This window comes from Pan troglodytes, chromosome 1 (genome assembly GCF_028858775.2).
Source record: "Pan troglodytes isolate AG18354 chromosome 1, NHGRI_mPanTro3-v2.0_pri, whole genome shotgun sequence".
Classification (NCBI taxonomy): Eukaryota; Metazoa; Chordata; class Mammalia; order Primates; family Hominidae; genus Pan; species Pan troglodytes.
In genome coordinates, this window is record NC_072398.2 from 26,587,556 (window position 1) to 26,612,656 (window position 25,101).

Below are 25,101 nucleotides of genomic sequence, written 5' to 3' on the forward strand. Positions count from 1 at the left end.
AAAACTTGCATTTGTTTTCTTTCCTTTTCAGAGACAGCATCTTGCTCTGTTGCTCAGGCTACAGTACAGTGACATGATCATGGTTCACTGTAGCCTCAAACTCCTGGGCTCAAGCGGTTCTCTCACTTCAGTCTCCCAAGTAGCTGGGACTACAGACATGTGCCACCATGTCCAGCTAATTTTTTATCATAGAGATGGGGTCTTGCCACGTTGCTCAGACTGGGCTCAAAACTCCTGACCTCAAGTGATCGTCCTGCCTCAGCCTCCCAAAGTGCTGGGATTACAGGCAGTCATGACCACCTGTGCCCAGCCCCCTATTATTATTATTTTAAATAATAGCTTTATTAAAATATTCACATATCATTCACTTTATTTATTGAAATCTGCAATTCAGTAGGTTTTAGAATATTCACAGAGCTGTGCATCGATCACCACAGTCACTTTTAGAACCTTTCATTACCCTATAGAGAAATCCATACCCCTTAGCCACTACCTCCTACTCTCCCCACCTACCTTCGCCACCAGCCTTAGGCAACCATTGATTAATTTTTTTGTCACTATAGATTTGCCTAATCTGGACAAATAGAATTGTACAATGTGTGATCTTTTGTGGCTTCTTTTCCCTCTTAGCACGGTGTTTTCAAAGTTCCTTTATGTCATAGTGTGTATCAATATTTCATTCCTTCTATGGCAGAATTCCATGGTAGAGACACACTGCATTTTGTTTATCTGTTCATCAGTTGGTGGATATTTGGGTTGTTTCCATGTATTCCATGTATTGGTCATTATGAATAATGCTGCTATGAAGATTGTTGTACAAGTTTTTGTGTGGACATATATTTTTATTTTTCTGGGATATATGCCTAGGAGTGAAATTGTTGCATTATAGGATGACTGTACATTTAACCTTTTGAGAAACTGCCAGACTGTTTTCTAACGTGGCTACACCAGTTGGGTGCAATGGCTCACACCTGTAATCCCAGCTACTCAGGAGGCTCAGCTAGGAGGATGGCTTGAGCCCATGAATTCAAGACCAGCCTGGGCAAGATAGTGAAACCCTGTGTTGATTTTTTAAAAATCCAATTAAAATGACAAGAAAAGAAATACCCAAACAAAATGGTTACACGATTTTATGTTCCCACCAGTAATGTATGTGGGTTCCAATTCCTCCACATCTTCACTGACATTTTTTTTTTTTTTTTCTAGATAGGCGCTTGCTCTGTCTCTCAGGCCGCAGTGCAATGATGCCATCACAGTTCACTGCAGCCTTGACCTCCCAGGCACAAGTGATTCTCTCATCTCAGCCTCCTGAGTAGCTGAAAATTACAGGTGTACGCCACCATGCCTGGCTAATTTTTATATATTTTTTGTAGTGATGGGATTTTACCATGTTGCCCAGGCTGGTCTCATACTCCTGGCCTCAAGTGATCTGCCCACCTCAGCCTCCCTAAGTTCTGGAATTACAGGCTGCCACCATGCCCGGCCTTCACCAACATTTGCCATTATCTGTTTTTTTTCTTCCTTTATACCTTAAAGCAGTATAAGAACAAGTGTCTTCAATTATAGGAAACAGTATAATACCAGGGCATTGGGAGGCTAAGACAGGAAGATGTCTTGATGCCAGGAGTTTTTTTTGTTGTTGTTGTTTTTGTTTTTGTTATTGTTGTTGTTGTTGTTTTTGACAGAGTCTCACTCGGTCACCCAGGGTGGAGTGCAGTGATGGGGTCCACTGCAACCTCCACCTCCCAGGTTCAAGTGATTCTCCTGCCTCAGCCTCCTGAGTAGGTGAGACTACAGGTACATGCCACTACTGCCCAGCTAATTTTTGTATTTTTGATAGAGTCAGAGTTTCACCATGTTGGCCAGGCTGGTCTCGAACTCCAGACTTCGGGTGATTTGCCTGCCTTAGCTTCCCAAAGTGCTGGGATTACAAGCATGAGCCACCATGCCCAGCCTGATGCCAGGAGTTTTAGACTAGCCTGGGCAACCTAGCAAGACCTTGTCTCTACAGAATATTTAAAAATTAGCCAAATGTGGTGGTGCCTGTGTAAAGTCTCTCTCCCTCTCTCTTTTTTTTTTCTTTCTTTTTGTGACATGGTCTGGCTCTGTCACCCAGGCTGAAGTGCAGTGGTGTGATCATGGGTCACTGCAGCCTGAAACTCCTGGGATCAAGTGATCAATCCTCCCACCTCATCCTACCAAGTAGTAGGGACCACAGGTGTATGCCACCCAGGTCTTGCTATGTTGCCCAGGCTGGTCGTGAGCTCCTGGCCTCAAGCAATCCTCTCACCTTGGCACCCCACAGTGCAAGGATTACAGGTATGAGCCACCATGCCTGGCCCCTACCCTGCCTATTGAGAACCAGAAGAAGGATCCAAATTCTCCTTAGCTCAACTCGAGCCATTTCCTGATTGCTTCATCAGCAAGGAGCTGGTTATTGGGCTGTCCAGGCCTCCTAAGCAGCACAGAAATGAGGTGAAGGAGTTTTCCTGCTGCTCCACTCTGTAAGGAGTTGGAGGGTGATGTTTACGCGTTTGCAGAGAGAGATGCCTTGTAGGCACCTCAGGATGGAGAGGACCCTGATTCCAATGTCCTTTTTTTCTTTAGAAACAGGACCTTGCCTGTCACTCAGGATGGAGTTCAGTGGTCCTATCATGGATCATTATAGCCTCAAACTCCCAGGCTCAAGCAATCCTACCATGTCAGCCTTCCCAGTAGCTGGGACTACAGGTAAGCATCGTGATACTCAGTGAATTTTGTTTTTATTTTGTTGTAGAGATGGGACTTCAGTATGTTGCCACGGCTGACCTTGAACTTCTGCACTCGAGGGATTTTCCTGCCCTGGCCTCCCAAAGTATTGGTATTACAGGCGTGAGCCATTGTGCCCACCATCTCTGGTTCTTAACCTTCTGCCTCCCTCTTCCAGTTTTAAAGAATGCTTGTAATTACATGGGCTCTCCTAGGTACTCCAGGATAATCTTGTTTTAAGGTTAGCTGATGAGCAACATTAATTTTATCTGCACTCTTAATTCCCCCTTCCTATGTAATAGTGCTGTGTAACATAGGACATGAGCAATTGGTGGCGGTGGGGGTTATTACTTTGGCCACCACAGTCACTATTTTATGCCAGGTACTCAGCTAAGCACTGGTGAATTAAGCATGAATAACACACACTCCCTAATCTCCATCCATTCATGGGAGGAGCACCTCACCTGCCATGCTCCTGAGAATCTCGGGAGTCAAAGAAGTCTTCTATGAGGAGGTGATGCCAAAGCAGACAAGTGACAGAGGAGTCAAAGCTAGCTAGGAAGAGAGTAGAGGTTTAAGGGGAAGCATATTATAAGCAGAGGATATTACCCACTTCAGAGACTCCCAGAGGAGAAAGAGTGTGCGTTGAAGGGGCAGATGAGGCTCAGTTGGACTCCATAGCAGATGAAATGGAGAGGGGCAAGCAGTGAGGCTGCCTTGCAAGGCAGGGCAGAGCAGGGGCTGTTAAGGAGTTTGGACTTAATCCCTGAGGCAAGGAGAAGTGATGTAAATGGGGGAGTAACATGATGAGATTCATGGATTAGAGACATGGCTCAGGCTGCTGTAGAGAAGGCACCAGGGAGAGCAGATGGCTCAATGGGTGTGCAGGAGACCTCTCACTGAGTTTAGGGAGAGGTTTTTAAACAGAGGAAGTTTGAGTAATTTAAATGATGATGGGAAGGAGCTAAAAGTGGGGGATAGGTTAAAGATACAGGAAAGTGGGAGGAAGAACTGACAAGTGAGGTTCCAGAGAGGGCAGGAGAAGAGGAGATTCCCATAGGGGGATTAACACTTTCTTTTCTTTTTTCTTTCTAAGACAGGGTCTCACTCTGTCGCCCAGGCTGGAGTGCAGTGGCACAATCTTGGCTCACTGTAGTGTAGACTTCCCAGGCTCAAGGGATTTCTCCCACCCCAGACTCCCAAGTAGCTGGAACTACGGGTGTGCACCACCACCACACCTGGCTAATGTTCCTTTTTTTGGTAGACACAGAGTCTCACTATTTAGCACTGATTGGTCTCCAACTCCTGGCCTCAAGTGATCCTCCTGCCTAGGATTCCCAGATTGCTGGGATTACAGGCATGAGGGCATGAGCCACAATGCCTGGCCTCTGCTAGTTCTGTATTCTCTAGAGTTGTCTTTACTTTGTGCTAGTGTGTCCCTCATTGTGCTGATCCTCTGTAAAAATTAATACCTTTTTTTTTTTTTTTGAGATGGAGTTTCACTCTTGTTGCCCAGGCTGGAGTGCAATGGCACTATCTCGGCTCAGCACAACCTCCACCTGCCGGGTTCAAGCGATTCTCCTGCCTCAGCCTCCTGAGTAGTTGGGATTACAGGCATGTGCCACCATGCCCAGCTAATTTTGTATTTTTAGTAGAGATGGGGTTTCTCCATGCTGGTCAGGCTGGTCTCGAACTCCTGACCTCAGGTGATCTGTCTGCCTTGGCCTCCCAAAGTGCTGGGATTACAGGCATGAGCCATTGTGCCTGGCCAAAATTAATACTTTTTATATTAAATTTACATATATATACGTTTTTTCTTTTTGATACCGGGTCTCACACTGTCACCCAGGCTGGAGTACAGTGGCACAACCTCTGTTCACTGCAGCCTCCACCTGCCAGGCTCAAGCAATTCTCCTGCCTCAGCCTCCCGAGTAGCTGGGATTACAGGTAAGTGCCCCCACACCCAGCTGATTTTTGTGTTTTTTGTAGAGACGAGGTTTCGCCATGTTTCCCAGACTGTTCTCAAACTCCTGAGCTCAAAGCAGTCCACCCACCTTGGGCTCCCAAAGTGCTGGGATTACAGGTATGAGCCATCTTGCTCATTCTAGTTTAAACTTTTGAGTGGTTTGTGTCTCCTGATTGGACTCCTACAAATACAGAATTGATGCTAGGAAGGGTACCAGGAGATAGACGCACACAGATGGGATTTGGGAATAGGTTTGGTTATCCAAGAAGCAGTGCTGAGCTCCTTGCTAATGGGATATGGGATGCTGGTGATTTCCAGGAAGTGACCTCACAATGACTCAAGCTACCACATACTGTTGATTGTGAAATGCCAGTTGAAGCATATGTCCTGCAAGCTTAGGGGTGCTACAAGTTGACCACTGCAGCAGTAAAGATGACTCTGAAGAATGGCATGGGATGGATCCTTTCGAAGGCACTTGAGCAGCAGTCTCCAACCACAGGGCCACAGAGCTGGAGGTGAGCAGCAGGCAAGTGAAGGGAAACTTCATCTGTATTTCTAGCCCCTCCCATCGCTTGCATGACCACCTGAGCTCCATGTCCTGTCAGATCAGCAGTAGCATTAGATTCTCATAGGAGCACAAACTCTGTTGTGAAGTGTGGATGCGAGGGATCTAGGTTGTGCACTCCTTATGAGAATCTAATGCCTAATATTCTGTTACTGTCTCCCATCACCCCAGATGGACAGTCTAGTTGCAGGAAAACAAGCTCAGAGATCCCACTGAGTCTACGTTATAGTGAGTTGTAGAATCATTTCATTATATATTACTATGTAGTAATAATAGAAATAAAGTGCACAATATATGTAATGCACTTGAATCATCCTGAAATTATTCCCTCACTCCCAGTCTGTGGAAAAATTGTCTTCCACACATTCACTCTGTTTTTTGGTAGAGGCAGGGTCTTAATATATTGCCCAGGCTGATCTCAAACTCCTGGCCTCAAGTAATATACCTCTCTCAGCCTCCCAAAGTGCTGAGATTACAGGCATAAGCCACCACCCTCAACCAAGACTTTCTTAAACCAAATAAAAATTAAGTGAGATTACTTGAGCCCAGGTGGTCAAGGCTGCAGTGAGCCTGATTGCACCACGACTCCAGCCTAGGTGACAGAATGAGACTGTCTCAAAAAATAAAGTAAAATAAAATAAAATAAAACACAAATTAACCCTTTATGACATTCCCAGTAACTTTCCCTCCTAAGTGTTCCCCACAAGTCTTTGAATTCTGTTTAATTTTCACATAACATTTAAGACATTTAAGAACCTATGTCTGTCTGTGTCATCCCTTTATGTCAAAAGATGTCTTTTTGTCACTTCCAGCTGGATCTACCATGAAAGACTTCTGAATCCAGGAAGAGAGACTGACTGGGCAACATGTTATTCAGGTTCAAAAAGATTTGGACTGTAACTTAAAAATGATCAAATAATAGTGCATGCATCAAGTGCAATGTGAAGCTCTTCTGGAGAGTGAGAGAAGCTTCCAGTTAAGGTGACATTGAAGCCAAGTCCTGAAAGACGAGGAAGAGTTGTATGAGAGTGGGGAGGGAAGGGGGAGGTGGAGGGATGGGGAATGGGCTGGGATGGGATAGCGCAAACTGCCCGGGAAGGGAAACCAGCACTGTACAGACCTGAACAACGAAGATGGCATATTTTGTTCAGGGAATGGTGAATTAAGTGTGGCAGGAATGCTTTGTAGACACAGTAATTTGCTTGTATGGAATTTTGCCTGAGAGACCTCATTGCAGTTTCTGATTTTTTGATGTCATCATCCATCACTGTCCTTGTCAAATAGTTTGGAAGAGGTATAATGATCACAATAACCCCAAGCATAATATTTCGTTAATTCTCACAGAATCACAGGTAGGTGCCACAGTTATCCCCATTTTATGAATGGAGTGATGAAGCCTTAGGAATAATGAATGATTTGCCCAAGCTCACCTGGATATTAAGACTGAGTCAAATGTTGGGTTTGGTCTGACTTTAATGTTTGCTTTGTTCATGAGCACCACATATTGCCTCTCCTATGCAGTTAAGCAGGTAGGTGACAGAAAAGCCCATGTTTGTCTCTACTCACCCACTTCCGACTGAATGTATGTATGGAGTTTCTACACCAAATTCTTCAGTGCTCTGGATATTAACTGGGTATCCCATGACTTTATTCTGACACTACCTGGAGTTAGCACAGACACCACAGGTTAGGGGCTCAGTCCCATGAGGCCATCCTCACCTCAGATGCCAATGGCAAGTCCTAAGTTGTCACCGTACTTTTGACCAACCTGTTACCAATCGGGGGTTCCCATAACTGTCTTCTTGGGTTTAATAATTTGCTAGAACAGTTTACGGAACTCAGAAAAACAGTTTATTTTCTTTTTTTCTGAGAGAGAGGGTCTTATTTTGTTGCCCAGGCTGGTGTGCAATGGTGCAGTCATAGGTCATTGCAGCCTTGATTGTCTGGGCTCCAGTGGTTCTCCCACCTCAGCCTCCCTAGTAGCTGAGACTACATGCCTGCACCACCACATCTGGCTAGTTTCTTTTATTTTTTGTATAGATGGGGTCTTGTTGTGTTGGCCAGGCTGGCCACAAATTCCTGGTCTCAAGTGATCCTCCCACTCAGCCTCTGAAAGTGCTGGGATTACAGATGTGAGCCACATCTGGCCAGTTCATTTCCTATTACTGGTTCATTGTGAAGGATACATCTCAGAAACAGTCAATGAAAGAGACGTGCATGCTGGATGCAGTGGCTCATGCCTGTAATCTCAGCACTTTGGGAGGCCAAGGTGGGAGGATCACTTAAACTCAAGAGTTTGAGATCAGCCTGGGCAACATGGTGAAAACCTGTCTCTATAAAAAATTAAAAAATAATAATAATAACCGGTGTGGTGGTGTGCACCTAGAGTTTCAACTACTAGGGAAGCTGAGATGAGAGGATACCTTGAGCTGGGGACTGGGGAGGCTTAGGTTACAGTAAGCTGAGATTGTGCCACTGCACTCTAGCTTGGACAAAAGAGCCTGATCCTGTCTCAAAAAAAAGAAAGATACCCAGGGCAAGTTAAGTTCGGAGGGGCACAGAACTCCCATGCCCTCTGTTGAACATGCGACCCTCCCAGCATCTCCTGTGTCCAGCAACCCTGAAAGCTCTGCAAACCCCATTCAGGGTGTTCATGGAGGCTTTATTATGCAAGCATGATTGATAAAATCTTTGGCTGTTGGTGATTAAGTCAGTCTCCAGCCCCTCCTCCTCCTGGAGTTCAGTGCATGAGGCTGAAAGTTCCAAGCCTCTTACCATGTGGTTGCATGGTAATCAGCCCTCCTCTTGAAGAAATTTAGGAGCTTGCAGTCACCCAGTCATCTCAACAACATCCCCAAATGCATTCTTACCATGCTGGAGATCCCAAAGTTCTTAGAGGCTCTTGTGTTAGAAACCTGGGACCAAGACCAAATATTAAAACAAAAGATGTTCCTGTCACATCTATCACTGAGGTCTTTGTAAGAGCTTTAGAAGCTCTGTGCCACGAACCAGGGACAGAGATTAAATATATATTTCTTTTCTTTTTTTTGAGACAGAATCTCCTGTGTCATCCAGGCTGGAGTGCAGTGATGTGATCATAGCTCACTATAGCTTTGGCCTCCTGAGATCAAGCAATCCTCCCATCTCAACCTCCCAAGTAGCTAGGACTACACATGCATGTCACCCATGCCCAGCTCATTTTTATAGAGTCAGAGTTTCACCATGGTGGCCAGGTTGGCCATGTTGGCCAGATGGGGTCTTCTTTTGTTGCCCAGGCTGGCCACAAATTCCTCAATTTGTGGCTCAAGTGATCCTCCCACCTCGTCCTTGTAGAGATGAGATTTAGTTATGTTGTCCAGGCTGATCTCAAACTCCTGGGCTAAATCGATTGTCTCACCTCAGCCTCTCAAGTAGCTGGGACTACAGGTGCATACCACCATGTCGGGCTAATATTTATTTTTATTTTTTTCTAGAGGTGGGGGTCTCACTGTGTTTTTCATGCTAGTTTCAAACTTCGGGCCTCAAGTGTTCCTCCTGCCTTGACCTCCCAAAGTGTTGGGATTCTGGGTGGGAGCCACCATGCCCAGCAATCACAAGGGTCTTTATAAAAGAAAGAGAGTAGGAGATTCAGAATTGGAGCAGGAGATGTGGTGATGAAAGCAGAGGTAAGAGAGGGAGATTTGAAGATGCTTCACCTCTGGCTTTGAAGATGGAGTCAGGGGCCATGATCCAAGGAATGGGGGTGGCTTCTAGAAGCTGGAAAAGCCAAGGGAACATATTACAGTCTCCAGAAGGAATGCAGCCCTGCTGACACCTTGACTTTAGCCTTAATAGACCTAGTTTGGGTTTCTGGCCCCTAGAACTGTAAGATGGTAGATTTGTGGTGTTTTAAGCCACTAAATGTAGGAAACTGCAGACTATGTTGCAGCAGCAAGAAGAAATGAACATGAAGCCAGGCATGATGGCTCATGCCGGTAATCCCAGCACTTTAGGAATTTAGGCAGGAGGATCACTTGAAGCCAGGAGTTCAAGACCAGTCTGGGCAACATAGTAAGACCTTGTCTCTACAAGAAATGAAAAAATTGGCCAGGCGTGGTGGCTCACGCCTGTAATCCAGCACTTTGGGAGGCCGAAGCGGGCAGATTACCTGAGGTCAGGAGTTCGAGACCAGCCTGGCCAACATTGTGAAACCCCGGCTCTACTAAAAATACAAAAATTAGCTGGGCGTGGTGGCACGCACCTGTAATCCCAGCTACTTGGAAGGCTGAGGCAGGAGAATCACTTGAATCTGGGAGGTGGAGGTTGCAGTGAGCCGGGATCGCACTGTTACACTACAGCCTGGGCAAGAAGAGTGAAACTCTGTCTCAAAATAAAATAAAATAAAATACTAAAAAATTTAGCCAGGCATGGTGGCATGAACCTGGAGTCCCAGGTACTCAGGAGGCTGAGGTGGGAGGATCGCTTGAGCCTGGAAATTTGAGGTTGCAGTGAGGTGTGATTTCGCCACTGCACTCCAGCCTTGGTGACAGTGAGATCTTGAAAAAAAAGAAAGAAGAAAGTAAAGAAAGAAGAAATGAGCATGGTGGGCATGGGGACAGATGGCAATGTTAAATAGAATGGTCAGGGGTGGCCTCCTAAGTGAAAATTGAGTAAAGACTTGAAGGAGGGGAAGGAGGTGGCCAAGGTGCTGAGGGAAGAGGATTGTAAGCAGAAACAATAGAATAAACTGTCTGAGGTGTGTCTCCGGCTCTGGAAGGAGGCCCAAGGAGCAGATGGAGAGAGGGAGAGAATTAGGGGAGGGAGCCAGGGAGTTGCTGGGTGGGGATCAGTACAGATCACATAAGCCCTGGGAGGTTATTGGTGGGGCTTTGGCTTTTACTCTGACTCAGATGGGAACTGCGGGAGGGTTCTGAGCAGAGAGGCGACATAATCTGTCTCCCGATTTAAAAGCATTCTCTGGCTGCTGAGTTGAGAAAGACTGTGGGAAGATGTGATAGAAGCATGGGGGCCAAGCTTTGGCAACATCCAGGCGGGAGATGATGGTGGTCCTGACCAGGGTCATGGTGGTGTTGAGAGATGGTCAGAGGGGAGAAGTAGGGGAGGAGGCCAGGGAGCTGCTGGGTGGGGATCTTTAGTAGATGTCGAAGACAATCAACAGGATTTCCTGACAGACTGGATATGGGGTGTGAGAGAAGGCAGGGGTCAAGGTTGAGTTTGATTGTTACTGAAATTATTAAGTAATTTTAAAAAACACTACTGCCTTTCCCAATCCTACCAAGTATGGGATGCTAGATTAGAGAAATCTCTTCAGGCTCATTGCAATGGCTCATGCCTGTAGTCCCAGCTGTTTGGTAAGCAGAGGTGCGAGTATCTTTTAAGGGCAGGTGTTCAAGACCAGCCTGGACAACACAGCAAGATCTGCTCTTTACAAAAATATTTTTCAAAATTAAATAAATGTAGCTAGGCATGGTGATGTGTACTTGTAGTTTCAGCTACTCAGGAGGCTGAAGTGGGCAGATCTCTTGAGGTCAGGAGTTTGAGGCCAGCTTGGGCAACATAGCAAGATCCCTCACTCTACAAAAACATTAAAAAAATAACCAGGCATGGTGACACTCAACTGTACTACCAGCTACTGGGGAGCTGAGGCAGGAAGATGGCTTGAGCCCAGGAGGTCGAGGCTGCAGCGAGCTGTAAGTGCACAGCTGCACTCCAGTCTGGGTGACAGAGCAGGACCTGTCTCACAATACAAATAAAAATACAAGTAAAATAATATCTCAAGTCAGAGCCTTTTGGCTCTGCAGCCCTTGCAACCCCTCAGCCGTGCAGTGGGGTTTGCGTCGCTGGGAATGAGGAGACCCCTGCTGGTGTTGTTGCCTGACTAATCAGTGTTTTAAAACATATATTAATTGGGGTGGGTGCGGTGGCTCACACCTGTAATCCTAGCACTTAGGGAGACCCAGGCGGGTGGATCACCTGAGGTCAAGAGTTCAAGACCAGCCTTGCCAACATGGTGAAACTCCTTCTCTACTAAGAAAATACAATAATTAGCTGGACATGGTAGTGGGCGCCTGTAATCCCAGCTACTTGGGAGGCTGAGGTAGGAGAATCGCTTGAACCTGCGGGGCGGAGGTTGCAATGAGCTGAGATTGAGCCACTTCACTCCAGCCTGGGCAAAAGAACAAGACTTTGTCTCAAAGAAAAAAAAAAGTATTATATCAACATGTAAATGGTTTTATTATTAATATGTAATGAATATTAAATATTTTTAAAATCTTATATCAACATGTAATGGCTTTAATATGTGATGAATAATATTTTAAAAATTGTGTCTTATTTTCTAGTTTTAATATAATTATCTACAGAAAGAAATAGTCTTAGAGATCTTCAATAAAGTTAAAAAAGGTAAAGGGATGTTAGACCCCAAAAGATTGAGAATTTCTAGTTTAGAAATATTCAGAGTAAGCCACATACAACTTGCTACTTGAACTATTTTTTTCTTTGTTTTTTATTTTAGGAGATGGGGTCTCACCCTGTCACCCAGGCTTGAGTACAGTAGTGCTATCACAGCTCACTGCAGCCTTGAAATCCCGGGCTAAGGATCCTCCTACCTGAGCCTCCTGAGTAGCTAGGACTGTAGGTATACATGACGATACTTGGCTAATTTTTAAATTGTTTTGTAGACATGGGGTCTCACTTTGTTGGCCAGGCTGGCGTCAAACTAATGGCCTCAAGTGACCCTTCCACCCCTGCCTCCCATCCTAGAGGTATGTGCCACCACAAGGAGCACTTGTTCAATTTTCTAAAGAAAAAATTTCTAAAGTAAGGCTGTGGGATGATGGCAGGAAGATAAAAGAAAAACAGAAGAATAAGTTAAAATGACTTATTCACACATATTCTTTTGACAGCAAGAAGAACTTTTAGTATATACATTCCTTACAAACAAAAGGCAGATAATCAATGTTGTATAGGAACTTCAACACACACTGTACAATATTCCCACTTTGCTGACATAAGTTATGGAAATTTCATGGTTTATTTGAGTGTCGCTACCAGTATTTTGCTTCTCTGATGATTTTTATCAACTTCCTCATCTGTTAACTTCTCTCCAAGGTATGTCATGTCACGACATACTGCCGCTGCACGAACATGGCCAGTGTCTTCCTATTAAACATGTGGAATGCTTTCCTAATTTCTCTTTTTACTCTCTGTCTTTGTGTTTTGCATTTTCCTTACTTTTATTGTCAGAAACTCCAGAAAGTCAATCGTACTAATTTATCACGATTTGCTTTATTAATTTATACTTTGCTTATATGGAATTTTGCCCAACAGACCTCATTACAATTTCTAACCTGTTTTATTTTGTTTTTTTTTTTTTTTCTGAGACAGGGTCTCCCTCTGTTGTCCAAGGCTGGAGTGTAGTAGTGCTATCGCAGCTGACTGCAGCCTCAACCTTCCAGGCTGAAGCGATCCTCCCACCTCAACCTCCCACGTGGCTGAGACTACAGGTGCTTGCCACTATGCCCAACTAATATTTGGAATTTTCATATACGTGGATTCCAGAGGGGTGACAGCGAAACGTGAGTAAGCATGGATTTTGGTATATGCAGAGATGGGGGGCTGGAACTAATTCTTTATACTGAGGGATGGCGACTGTATATGTTTTTACATTAGGCTGTAGGATACATACTGTTGCATAGCCTTGAAAATAATAATTTTTAATTGAGTGGAATAATAATAATATTGATAAAAGTAGCAGCTGGCCAGCTGTGGTGGCTCACACTGGTAATCGCAACACTTTGGGAGGCTGAGGCAGGAGGATGGCTTGAGGCCAAGAGTTTGCGATAGGCCTTGGAAACAAAGGAGGAGTCACCATCCCTACAGAAAAATACATGAATTAGCCTAGTGTGGTGGCATGTTCCTGTAGTCCCAGCTACTTGGGAGGCTGAGGTGGGAGGATCACTTGAGCCCAGGGAGGCTGAGACTGCAGTGAGTCATGATCAGGCCTCTGCACTCCAGCCTGGGTGACAGAGTGAGACCCTGTCTCAAAACAACAAAAAAGTAGCAGCTAACATCAACTGACCTTTTATACCAGGTGCCTATTGATATCATAGTTTAATTTCTTATAACTGTTTCTTATTTCACTTACCAACTCTGTCTTCAGTTACTCCCAGATTTTTACTGTGTTTGTACAGATGACCTTTTGTTTAGATTGAATTGTCTCCCCAGAAGTAAGATTACTGTGAGACATGGTGAATGGACATTCTCATTACCCTTGATGTAAATTGACAGGATTTTGGGTGCCTCCCAGCTATAATCTTAGCACTTTGGGAGGCTAAGAGAGGAGGACTGCTTGAGGCCAAGAGTTGGAGGAGGCAGTATGGCAGTATGGTGAGACCCTGTCTCCATTATTTTAAAAAATTGACAAGCTTTACGCGGGAAGGCTTATATACAATTTAAACACCCCTTATAGTATAAGAAAGTGCCCATTTCACTGCACCTTTGCCAGCACAGGGTATTATAATTTAGTAAGTCATTTTTTGTTTGATTATTTTAAATAGATAAAAGACCTCATATTACTTTACTTGTCACATTTCAACATCTTTCCTTAGCTTATTAGCTCTATTTCTTTTCTGTCTGTAAATGGTTGTTGTTGTTTTGTTCTTTGAGACAGGGTCTTGCTCTGTCACCAGGCTGGACTGTAGTGGCATAATCACGCCTCGCTGCAGCCTTGACCTCCCAGGCTCAAACTTCAGCATTCCGAGTAGCTGGGACTACAGGTGTGCACCACCACTCCCAGTTAACTTTTTTCTTTTTTTGGATAGAGACAGGGTCTCACTGTGTTGTCCAGACCGGTCTCTAGCTCCTGGCCTTAAGCAATCCTCCTGCATTAGCTTCTCAAATTGCTGGAATTTCAGGCATGAGCCACCATGCCTGGCCTGGGCTAGTCCTGTATTCTCTAGAGTTCTCTTTACTTTGTGCTAGCCAATCTCTCATTATGCTGTTCACCTGTTATAATGAATAATTCTCCATATTAAATTTTACCACTTTAAACTTTTGAGTGGTTTATGCTTCCTGATTGGACTCTAATATGTTAGGAAGGGTCCCAGGAGATACACCCACACAGATGGGATTTGGGCATAGGTTTGGTTTCCCAGGGGGCAGTGCTGAGCTCTTTGCCAGTGGGAAATGGGATGCTGGTGATTTCCAGGAAGTGACCTCACAATGACTCAAGCTACCACTTACTGTTGATTGTGACGAAATGCCAGCTGAGGCACATGCCTTGGGAGCTAAGTGGTTGCTGCCCTTGACCACTATGAAGACTGGTGTGGGAAGGGTTGCTTTGGATGCACTTGAGCAGGGGTCCCCAACCCCTGAGCCATGGAGCCGTAAGGAGCCACACAGCAGGAGGTGAGTGGTGTCAAGTGAGGGAGTGAGGGAAGCTTCGTCTGTATTTACAGCCACTCCCCTTTGCTCACATTCCCGCCTGAGCGCCACCTTCTCAGATCAGCAGCAGCATTAGATTCTCATAGGAGAACGCACCCTGTTGTGAACCGTGCATGTGAGGGATCTAGGTTGCGCTGTCTTTATGAGAATCTAATACCTATTGATCTGTCACTTTCTCCCATCACGCTCAGGTGGGACCATCCAGTTGCAGGAAAACAAGCTTAACACGCCCACTGATTCTACATTATGGTGAGTTCTATAATTATTTTATTATATATTACAGTGTAATAATGGAAATAAAGTGCCTAATAAATGTAAATGTGCTTAAATCTTTTGGCCCAGCTCCTACCTCCCGGCAGCCTCTCCAGGCCCAGAACTTTCTCCAGTCAGCCTCTACAGACCAAGCTCATGACTCACAATGGCCTATTTAGGCCCATACCCTACCTCACGGCAGTCTCCGCAGATGAGCCTACTGCCTCACAACAGCCTCCAAAGGCACAGCTCCATTGTTACAATGGCCTCTTTAGACCCAGCTCCTGCCTCCCAGCCTTCTCTCCAGGCCCTGAACTTTCTCAAGTCGACCTCACCAGGCCCAGCTCATGCTTCTTGGCAGCCTCTCCAGGCCCAGCTCCTGCATCTTGGGGGCCCCTCCAGGCCCAGCCTCTGCCTCCCGTCGGCCTCTACAGTCCCAACATCTGCCTCACAGCAGATTCTTCAGGCCCATCATCTGCCTCACTGTGGACCCCCCAAGCCAAGCTCCCAACCTTTCAGCAGCTTCTACACACCCAGCTCCTGCCACCCAGTGGCCTCTTTAGGCCAAGCTCATGCTTCACAAGGGCCTTTCCAGGCCCAACTTTTGTCTCATGGCAACCTTCCCTGGCCAGATTCCTGCCTGTCTCCCAGCAGCCTAGACAGGCCCAGGTCTTGCCTCACACTGGCCTCTCTACATCCAGCTCATGCCTCACGTTGGCCTCTCCAGGCCCAACTCCTGTCCCAGGACGTCATCTCCGGGCCCAAAACTTACTCAAGTCAGACTCTCTAGTTCCAACTGTTGCCTTCTGGTGGCCTATGAAGGCCCAAAATCTCCTCAAGTGGACCTCTCCAGGCCCAGCTCCTGCCTCCTGTCAGCATCTGAAGGCCCAACCTCTGCCTCATGGGGGCTTCTCCAGGCCCACCTCTTCCTCTTGGCTGGGTCTACAGGCACAACTGCTGCCTCACAACAGCCTTTTTTGGCCCAGTTCCTGTCCAGCTCATGGCGGCCAAGGTAGGCCCAAAACTTCCTCAAGTCAAACTCTCCAGGCCCACCTTCTGCTTCCTGGTGGCATGAACAGGCCCAGCTTTGACTTGAGAACAGCCTCTGCAGGCCCTGCTCTTGCCTCCCAGGGGCTTTTTCCAGACCCAGCTCTTGCCTCATGGCAGCTGCCCAAGGCCAAATTTCTGCCTGCCTGCCAGCAGCCTCAACAGGCACAGCTCCTCCCTCACAGTGGCCCATTTAGGCCCAACTCATGACTGTCGGGCCATTTCCAGGCCTAGTGCCTGCCTCGTGGCTGACTCTTGAAGCCCAAAACTTCCTCAAATCAGCCTTTTGCTCAACTTCTGTCTACTGTCGGACTCTACAGGCCAGCCTCTGCCTCACAGTGGACCCTCCAGACCCAGATGGTGTCTCACTGTGGCATCCTCAGGCGAAGCTCCTGCCTTTTGGCAGCCTCTACAGGCCCAGCTCCTCATGGCCCATGGCGACTTTTCTAGGCACAGCTTTTGCCTTTTGCAGCCTCTCCAGGCCCAGAATGTCCTTAACTCGGCATCTCCAGGATGAGCTCATCCTCCCAGTGCGTCTACAGGCCCGTCTCCTGCCTCACAACAACCTCCTTTGGCCCAACTCCTGCTGAGCTGCTGGCAGCCTCTGTAGGCCACAGACTTCTTAAGGTAAAGCCTTCCAGGCCCACCTTCAGCCTCCCGGCAGCCTCAGCAATCAAACTATTCCCTCACTGCGGCCACCGAAAGCCAAGTTTCTCCCTGCCTCATGGCATCGTCCGAAAACTGAGCATTTGCTTCACGGTGGCCTCCCCAGGCCACGAATCTGCCTGCCTCCCAGGCAGCTACTGCCTCACAATGGTCTCTTTAGGCCCAGCTCATGCTAAAAGATGGACTCTCCAGGCACAGCTCTTGCCTCCTGGCAGCCTCTGCAGGCCCAAATTCTCCAAAAGTTGGCCTCTCCTAACTCAGCTCCTGCCTCATGTCGGCCTACACAGGCCCAGACTCTTACCACACAGTAGACCCTCCAGACCCACCACTTGCCTGATCATAGCCTCCTAAGGCCAAGCTCCTGCCTTTTGGCAGCCTCTACAGGCCAAGCTCCTGCCTTGCAATTGCCTTTGTAGGCCAAGATCATGCCGCAAAGTGGCCTTTCCTAGCCTAACTTTTGCTTTTTGACGCATACTCCAGTCCCAAAACTTCCTCCAGTCAGCCGGTCCAGGCCAAGCTCTTCCTCCCAAAGGCTTCTGCAGGCCAAAATCGTCCTGAAGTCACCCTCTGCAGGCCCAGCTCCTGCCTCCAAGTGCTGTGTAGGCCAAGCAAATGCCTCACAGCACACTTTCCAGGCTGAGCGTTTCCTTTTGCGCATCCTCTCCAAGCCCTGAACTTACTCCAGTTGGCCTCTCCAGACCAAGCTCTCCCTCCCAGTGGCCTCTACAGGCCAAAATTGTCCTCAGGTCAGCCTCTCCAGGGCCAACTCCTAGCTACCGGTGGCTTCTGCAGGCCAAAATCGACCTCAAGTCAGCCTCTTCGCCTCTGAGTGGCCTCTCCAGGAGCAAAACTTTCTCAAGTCGGCCTCTCCAGGCCCAGCCTCCTGCTTCCCGAGGGCATGTACAGGCCCAGCCTCTGCCTCACAGCAGACTCTTCACACTCAGCTCTTCCCTGTCGGCAGCCTCTCCAGTCCAAAGCTGCTCCTGCCTTTTGGCAGCTTGTACAGGCCCAGCTCCTCCCTCACGGTGGCCTCTTTCGGCCTAACTCATGCCTATTGCAACGTGCCCAAGTGTCAGCTCCTGCCTCACACTGGCCTGTTGAGGCCCAGCTCATGCCTCTCGTGGCCTCAATGGGCCCATCCCCTGCCTGTCGGCGGCCTCTACAGGCCCGGCATCTACCTCAGAGTGGGCTCTCCAGGCCCACATCTTCTTCACCTTGGCCTCCTGGGGCAATGCTCCTCCCTCTAGGGAGCCTCTGCGGGCCAAGCTCCTGCCTCCCAGTGGCCTCTGTAGGCCAAGCCCGTGCCTCAGGGCAGCCATTCCAGGCCTAGCGTTTGCTGCTTTGCATCTTCGCCAGGCCCTGGACTTCCTCCAGGCGGCCTCTCCGGGCCCAGCTCTTCCTCTCGGCAGCCTCTGCAGGCCCAGACTGTCGTCAAGTTGGCCTGTCCAGGACCAGCTCCTGCCTCCCGGCGGCCTCTGCAGGCCCAAGTCGTGCTCAAGTCGGCCTCCCCAGGCCCAGCTCCGGACTCTTGGTGGCCTCTCTGCGTTCAAAAGTTCCTCAAGTCAGCCTCTCCAGGCCCAGCTCCTCCTGCCTCCCAGTGGCCTCTTTCGGCCCAGCCCAGCTCATGCATCCCGGCGGCCTTCCCAGGACCCGCTATTGACTTTTGGTCAAAAGTCAAGGCCCGGCCTCCTGCCTCCCGAAGGCCTGCACAGGCCCAGCCTCTGCCTCACAGCAGACTATCCACGCCCAGCTAGCTCTAGCCTCACTGCGGCCGCCCGAGTCCAAAGCTCCTGCCTCTTGGCCGCTTCGGCAGGCCCAGCTCCCGCCTGCCAGTGGCCTCTTGAGGCCCATGGGGCTCATTCCTCACAACGGCCATTCCAGGCCCAGTTTTTGCCTTCTGGCGGCCTCTCAGGGCCCAGAACCTCCTCAAGTTGGCCTCTCCAGACCGACTTGCACCCTCTGGGCGTCCTCTCCGGGCCCAGCTCTTCCTCCCGGCTGCGTCTCCAGGCCCGACTCCTGCCTCTCAACAACCTCTTTGGACTCAGTGCCTACCAATCTCCTGGCGGCCTTGGTCGGCCCACAGCTTCCTCAAGCCAAGCTCCCCAGGCCCAGCTCAGGCCTCACGGTGGCCTCTCCAGGATGAGCTCCTGCCCTCCGATGGCATCTGCAGACCCCAAATGGTCTCTGGTCGGTGGGCTCCTCCACGCCAAGCTTGGGCCTCCCGGCGACCTCTGCAGGCCCAAGTTGTCCTGAAGTCGGCCTCTCCCGGCCCTGCCTCCCAGCAAGTAAGCAAGCTCTTTTGGCTCAACTCCTGCCCAGCTCCCAACCGCCTTTGTAGGCCCCGAACTTTCTCCAGCCAAGTTCTTCGGGCCTAATTCCTGCCGCCCCTGTACAGGACCAGCACTGGTTGGAGAACAGCCTCTGCAGGCCCTGCTCCTGCCCCCACGGCTGCCTCCCGGGGCGAAGTCCCTGCCTGCCTCCCAGCAGCCCGCGTGCGGCCCAGCTCCTCCCTCACGGTGGCCTGTTGATGCCCAACTCATGCCTCTGGCACCCTGCCCAGAGGCATGAGCCCCTGCCTCACACTGGCTCCTCCCATGCTGAGAGAGGTCAGTGTGAGCCCTTGCCTCACACCGGCCCCTCCCAGGCGGAGAGAGGTCAGCGTGAGCCCCTTGCCTCACACTAGCCCCTCCCACGCTGAGAGAGGTCAGCGTGAGCCCTTGCCTCACACCGGCCCCTCCCACGCTGAGAGAGGTCAGCGTGAGACCCTTGCATCACACCGGCCCCTCCCACGATGAGAGAGGTCGGTGTGAGCCCTTGCTTCACACCGGCCCCTCCCACGCCGAGAGAGGTCAGCGTGAGCCTCTTGCCTAACACCGGCCCCTCCCACGCTGAGAGAGATCAGTGTGAGCCCTTGCCTCACACCGGCCCCTCCCACGCTGAGAGAGGTCAGCGTGAGCCCCTTGCCTCACACCGGCCCCTCCCACGCTGAGAGAGCTCAGTGTGAGCCCTTGCCTCACACCGGCCCCTCCCACGCTGAGAGAGTTCAGTGTGAGCTCTTGCCTCACACAGGCCCCTACCACGCCGAGGTCAGACTGACGCCCTTGCCTCACACCGGCCCCTACCACGCTGACAGAGGTCAGCGTGAGCCCCTTGCCTCAAACCGGCCCCTCCCACGCTGAGAGAGGTCAGTGTGAGCCCTTGCTTCACACCGGCCCCTCCCACGCCGAGAGAGGACAGCGTGAGCCTCTTGCCTCACACCGGCCCCTCCCACGCTGAGAGAGCTCAGTGTGAGCCGTTGCCTCACACCGGCCCCTCCCATGCAGAGAGAGTTCAGTGTGAGCTCTTGCCTCACACCGGCCCCTCCCACGCTTAGGTCAGCGTGAGCCCCTAGCCTCACACCGGCCCCTCCCACGCTGACAGAGGTCAGCGGGAGCCCCTAGCCTCACACCGGCCCTTCCCACGCTGAGAGGGGTCAGCATGAGACCTTGCCTCACACCGGCCCCTCCAAGGCTGACAGAGGTCAGCGGGAGCCCCTAGGTTCACACCGACCCCTCCCAGGCTGACAGAGGTCAGTGGGATCCCCTAGCCTCACACCGGCCCCTCCCACGCTGACAAAGGTCAGCCTGAGCCCCTAGCCTCACACCGGCCCCTCCCAGGCTGACAGAGTTCAGCCTGAGCCCATAGACTCACACCGGCCCCTCCCAGGCTGACAGAGTTCAGCCTGAGCCCATAGACTCACACCGGCCCCTCCAAGGCTGACAGAGTTCAGCCTGAGCCCATAGACTCACACCGGCCCCTCCCAGGCTGACAGAGTTCAGCCTGAGCCCATAGACTCACACCGGCCCCTCCCAGGCTGACAGAGATCACTGGGAGCCCCTAGCCTCACACCGGCCCCTCCCAGGCTGACAGAGGTCAGCGGGAGTCCCTAGCCTCACACTGGCCCCTCCCAGGATGACAGAGGTCAGCGGGAGCCCCTTGCCTCACACCGGCCCCTCCCAGGCTCACAGAGGTCAGCGGGAGCCCCTTGCCTCACACAGGCCCCTCGCTCGCTGACAGAGTTCAGCCTGAGCCCCTTGCCTCACACAGGCCCCTCCCATGCTGACATAGGTCAGCCTGAGCCCCTTACCTCACACCGGCCCGTCCCACGCTGACAGAGGTCAGCGTGAGTCCCTAGTCTCACACCGGCCCCTCCCACGCTGAGAGAGGTCAGCCTGAGCCCCTTGCCTCACACCGGACCCTCCCATGCTGAGAGGACAGCCTGAGCCCCTTGCCTCACACAGGCCCCTCACAGGCTGACAGAGGTTAGCCTGAGCCCCTAGCCTCACACCGGCCCCTCCCAGGCTGACAGAGGTCAGGCTGAGCCCATAGACTCACACCGGCCCCTCCCACACTGAGAGAGGTCAGCCTGAGGCCCTGACTCACACCGGCCCCTCCCACACTGAGGGAGGTCAGCCTGAGCCCCTTGCCTCACACCGGCCCCTCCCACGCTGAGAGAGGTCAGCGTGAGCCCCTGCCTCAACAGGCCACCGTGAGGGAGGAGCAGGGTCGCACGCGGGCTGCTGGGAGGCAGGCAGGGAATTGGGCCTGGGAGGTCGTGGTGGGGCGACAGCTGGGCCTGGAGCACCCCTGGGAGGCAACAGCGGGGGCTTCAGGCTCTTCTCCAGCCGCAGCTGGGACTGTTCAGGCTACTGGAGGCGGGATGTGGGCCTGAGCGCTTGGTTGCAGAAACTTCGGGGTCTACAAACGCCGGCGGGAGCTGAGCCAAAAGAGCTTGTTTGCTGGGAGGCAGGAGCTGGGCCGGGAGATGCAGCCAGGAGGAACAGCTGGGCATGCAGAGGCCGCCATGCAGGAGGCAGAGGCCGGGCGTCCTCAAGTCGGCCTCTCCAGACCCACTTGCAGCCTCCCAGCGTGCTCTCCGGGCCCAGCTCCGGCCTCCGGGCAGTCTCTGCAGGCCCAAGTCATCCTCAAGTCGGCTTGGAATTGGGCCTGGAAGAGCAGCAAGTCGGCCTCCCCGGGCCCATCTCCGTCCTCTCGGCGGCCTCTCCAGGTGCAAAACTTCCTCGAGTCAGCCTCTCCAGGACCAGCTCCTCCTGCCTCCCAGTGGCCTCTTTCAGCCCAGCCCAGCTCATGGCTCTCGGCGGCCTTCCCAGGCCCCGCTTTTGACTTTTGGCGGCCTCTTCAGGCCCAGAACTTGACCTGCAGTGGGCCTTTGCAGGCCCGGCCTCCTGCCTCTCGAAGGCCTGCACGGGCCCGGCCTCGGCCTCGGCCTCACAGCAGACTCTCCATGCCCAGCTAGCTCTCGCCTCACTGCGGCCTCCCGAGTCCAAAGCTCCTGCCTCTCGGCCGCGTCGGCAGGCCCAGCTCCCGCCTGCCAGTGGCCTCTTCAGGCCCATGGGGCTCATTCCTCACAACCTTTCCAGGCCCAGTTTTTCCCTTCCGGCGGCCTCTCCGGGCCCAGAGCCTCCTCAACTCGGCCTCTCCAGACCCACTTGCAGCCTCCCGGCGTCCTCTCCCGGCCCAGCTCTTCCTCCCGGCTGCATCTCCAGGCCCGACTCTGGCCTCCCAACAACGTCTTTGGACTCAGCTCCTGCCCAGCTCCTAGCGGCCCTGGTAGGCGCACAACTTCCCGAAGCCAAGCTCCCCAGGCCCAGCTCAGGCCTCACGGTGGCCTCTCCAGGCTCAGCTCCTGCCCTCCGATGGCATCTGCAGGCCCCAAATGGTCTCCGGTCGGTGGGCTCCTCTAGGCCCAGCTTGGGCCTCCCGGCGGCCTCTGCAGGCCCAAGTCGTCCTCAAGTTGGCCTGCAATTGGGCCTGGAAGAGCAGCAAGTCGGCCTCCCCGGGCCCAGCTCCGTCCTCTCGGCGGCCTCTCCAGGTGCAAAACTTCCTCGAGTCAGCCTCTCCAGGCCCAGCTCCTCCTGCCTCCCAGTGGCCTCTTTCAGCCCAGCCCAGCTCATGGCTCTCGGCAGCCTTCCAAGGCCCCGCTTTTGACTTTTGGCGGCCTCTTCAGGCCCAGAACTTGACCTGCAGTGGGCCTTTGGAGGCCCGGCCTCCTGCCTCTCGAAGGCCTGCACGGGCCCGGCCTCGGCCTCGGCCTCACAGCAGACTCTCCATGCCCAGCTAGCTCTCGCCTCACTGCGGCCTCCCGAGTCCAAAGCTCCTGCCTTTCGGCCACTTTGGCAGGTCCAGCTCCCGCCTGCCAGTGGCCTCTTGAGGCCCATGGGGCTCATTCCTCACAACGGCCTTCCCAGGCCCAGTTTTTCCCTTCCGGCGGCCTCTCCGGGCCCAGAACCTCCTCAAGTCGGCCTCTCCAGACCCACTTGCACCCTCCGGGCGTCCTCTCCGGGCCCAGCTCTTCCTCCCGGCTGCGTCTCCAGGCCCGACTCCTGCCTCTCAACAACCTCTTTGGACTCAGTGCCTACCAATCTCCTGGCGGCCTTGGTCGGCCCACAGCTTCCTCAAGCCAAGCTCCCCAGGCCCAGCTCAGGCCTCACGGTGGCCTCTCCAGGATGAGCTCCTGCCCTCCGATGGCATCTGCAGACCCCAAATGGTCTCTGGTCGGTGGGCTCCTCCACGCCAAGCTTGGGCCTCCCGGCGACCTCTGCAGGCCCAAGTTGTCCTGAAGTCGGCCTCTCCCGGCCCTGCCTCCCAGCAAGTAAGCAAGCTCTTTTGGCTCAACTCCTGCCCAGCTCCCAACCGCCTTTGTAGGCCCCGAACTTTCTCCAGCCAAGTTCTTCGGGCCTAATTCCTGCCGCCCCTGTACAGGACCAGCACTGGTTGGAGAACAGCCTCTGCAGGCCCTGCTCCTGCCCCCACGGCTGCCTCCCGGGGCGAAGTCCCTGCCTGCCTCCCAGCAGCCCGCGTGCGGCCCAGCTCCTCCCTCACGGTGGCCTCTTGATGCCCAACTCATGCCTCTGGCACCCTGCCCAGAGGCATGAGCCCCTGCCTCACACTGGCTCCTCCCATGCTGAGAGAGGTCAGTGTGAGCCCTTGCCTCACACCGGCCCCTCCCACGCTGAGAGAGGTCAGCGTGAGACCCTTGCCTCACACCGGCCCCTCCCACGATGAGAGAGGTCGGTGTGAGCCCTTGCTTCACACCGGCCCCTCCCACGCCGAGAGAGGTCAGCGTGAGCCTCTTGCCTCACACCGGCCCCTCCCACGCTGAGAGAGATCAGTGTGAGCCCTTGCCTCACACCGGCCCTTCCCACGCTGAGAGAGGTCAGCGTGAGCCCCTTGCCTCACACCGGCCCCTCCCATGCTGAGAGAGCTCAGTGTGAGCCCTTGCCTCACACCGGCCCCTCCCACGCTGAGAGAGTTCAGTGTGAGCCGTTGCCTCACACAGGCCCCTACCACGCCGAGGTCAGACTGACGCCCTTGCCTCACACTGGCCCCTACCACGCTGACAGAGGTCAGCGTGAGCCCCTTGCCTCAAACCGGCCCCTCCCACGCTGAGAGAGGTCAGTGTGAGCCCTTGCTTCACACCGGCCCCTCCCACGCCGAGAGAGGACAGCGTGAGCCTCTTGCCTCACACCGGCCCCTCCCACGCTGAGAGAGCTCAGTGTGAGCCGTTGCCTCACACCGGCCCCTCCCACGCAGAGAGAGTTCAGTGTGAGCTCTTGCCTCACACCGGCCCCTCCCACGCTTAGGTCAGCGTGAGCCCCTAGCCTCACACCGGCCCCTCCCACGCTGACAGAGGTCAGTGGGATCCCCTAGCCTCACACCGGCCCTTCCCACGCTGACAAAGGTCAGCCTGAGCCCCTAGCCTCACACCGGCCCCTCCCAGGCTGACAGAGTTCAGCCTGAGCCCATAGACTCACACCGGCCCCTCCCAGGCTGACAGAGTTCAGCCTGAGCCCATAGACTCACACCGGCCCCTCCCAGGCTGACAGAGTTCAGCCTGAGCCCATAGACTCACACCGGCCCCTCCAAGGCTGACAGAGTTCAGCGGGAGCCCCTAGCCTCACACCGGCCCCTCCCAGGCTGACAAAGATCACTGGGAGCCCCTAGCCTCACACCGGCCCCTCCCAGGCTGACAGAGGTCAGCGGGAGTCCCTAGCCTCACACTGGCCCCTCCCAGGATGACAGAGGTCAGCGGGAGCCCCTTGCCTCACACCGGCCCCTCCCAGGCTCACAGAGGTCAGCGGGAGCCCCTTGCCTCACACAGGCCCCTCGCTCGCTGACAGAGGTCAGCCTGAGCCCCTTGCCTCACATCGGCCCCTTCCACGCTGACAGAGTTCAGCCTGAGCCCCTTGCCTCACACAGGCCCCTCCCATGCTGACATAGGTCAGCCTGAGCCCCTTACCTCACACCGGCCCGTCCCACGCTGACAGAGGTCAGCGTGAGTCCCTAGTCTCACACCGGCCCCTCCCACGCTGAGAGAGGTCAGCCTGAGCCCCTTGCCTCACACCGGACCCTC

The 25,101-nt window shown here is 52.5% G+C and overlaps 2 protein-coding genes and 2 pseudogenes across 2 annotated transcripts; all 4 read left to right on the forward strand.

Annotated features, from left to right (window-relative positions):
* Positions 1-2,858: 2,858 nt before the first annotated feature.
* On the forward strand, positions 2,859-15,858 carry LOC129138164 (putative uncharacterized protein FLJ46235). The gene is made up of 6 exons (XM_054674429.2): positions 2,859-4,695; positions 5,033-5,229; positions 6,092-6,156; positions 12,666-12,856; positions 14,915-14,972; positions 15,066-15,858. The coding sequence occupies exon 6, from the start codon at positions 15,142-15,144 to the stop codon at positions 15,763-15,765; it is 624 nt and encodes a 207-aa protein (XP_054530404.1). The 5' UTR covers positions 2,859-4,695; positions 5,033-5,229; positions 6,092-6,156; positions 12,666-12,856; positions 14,915-14,972; positions 15,066-15,141; the 3' UTR covers positions 15,766-15,858.
* Positions 15,859-16,294: 436 nt separating this feature from the next.
* Positions 16,295-18,852, forward strand: LOC134809932 (putative uncharacterized protein FLJ44672; annotated as a pseudogene).
* LOC129143118 (putative uncharacterized protein FLJ46235) lies at positions 18,349-20,001 on the forward strand (annotated as a pseudogene).
* Positions 20,002-21,851: 1,850 nt separating this feature from the next.
* LOC129138171 (putative uncharacterized protein FLJ44672) lies at positions 21,852-22,716 on the forward strand. The gene has a single exon (XM_054674443.2). It carries the CDS (start codon positions 22,080-22,082, stop codon positions 22,674-22,676), a length of 597 nt encoding a protein of 198 aa, XP_054530418.1. The 5' UTR covers positions 21,852-22,079; the 3' UTR covers positions 22,677-22,716.
* The last annotated feature ends 2,385 nt before the right edge of the window (positions 22,717-25,101 follow it).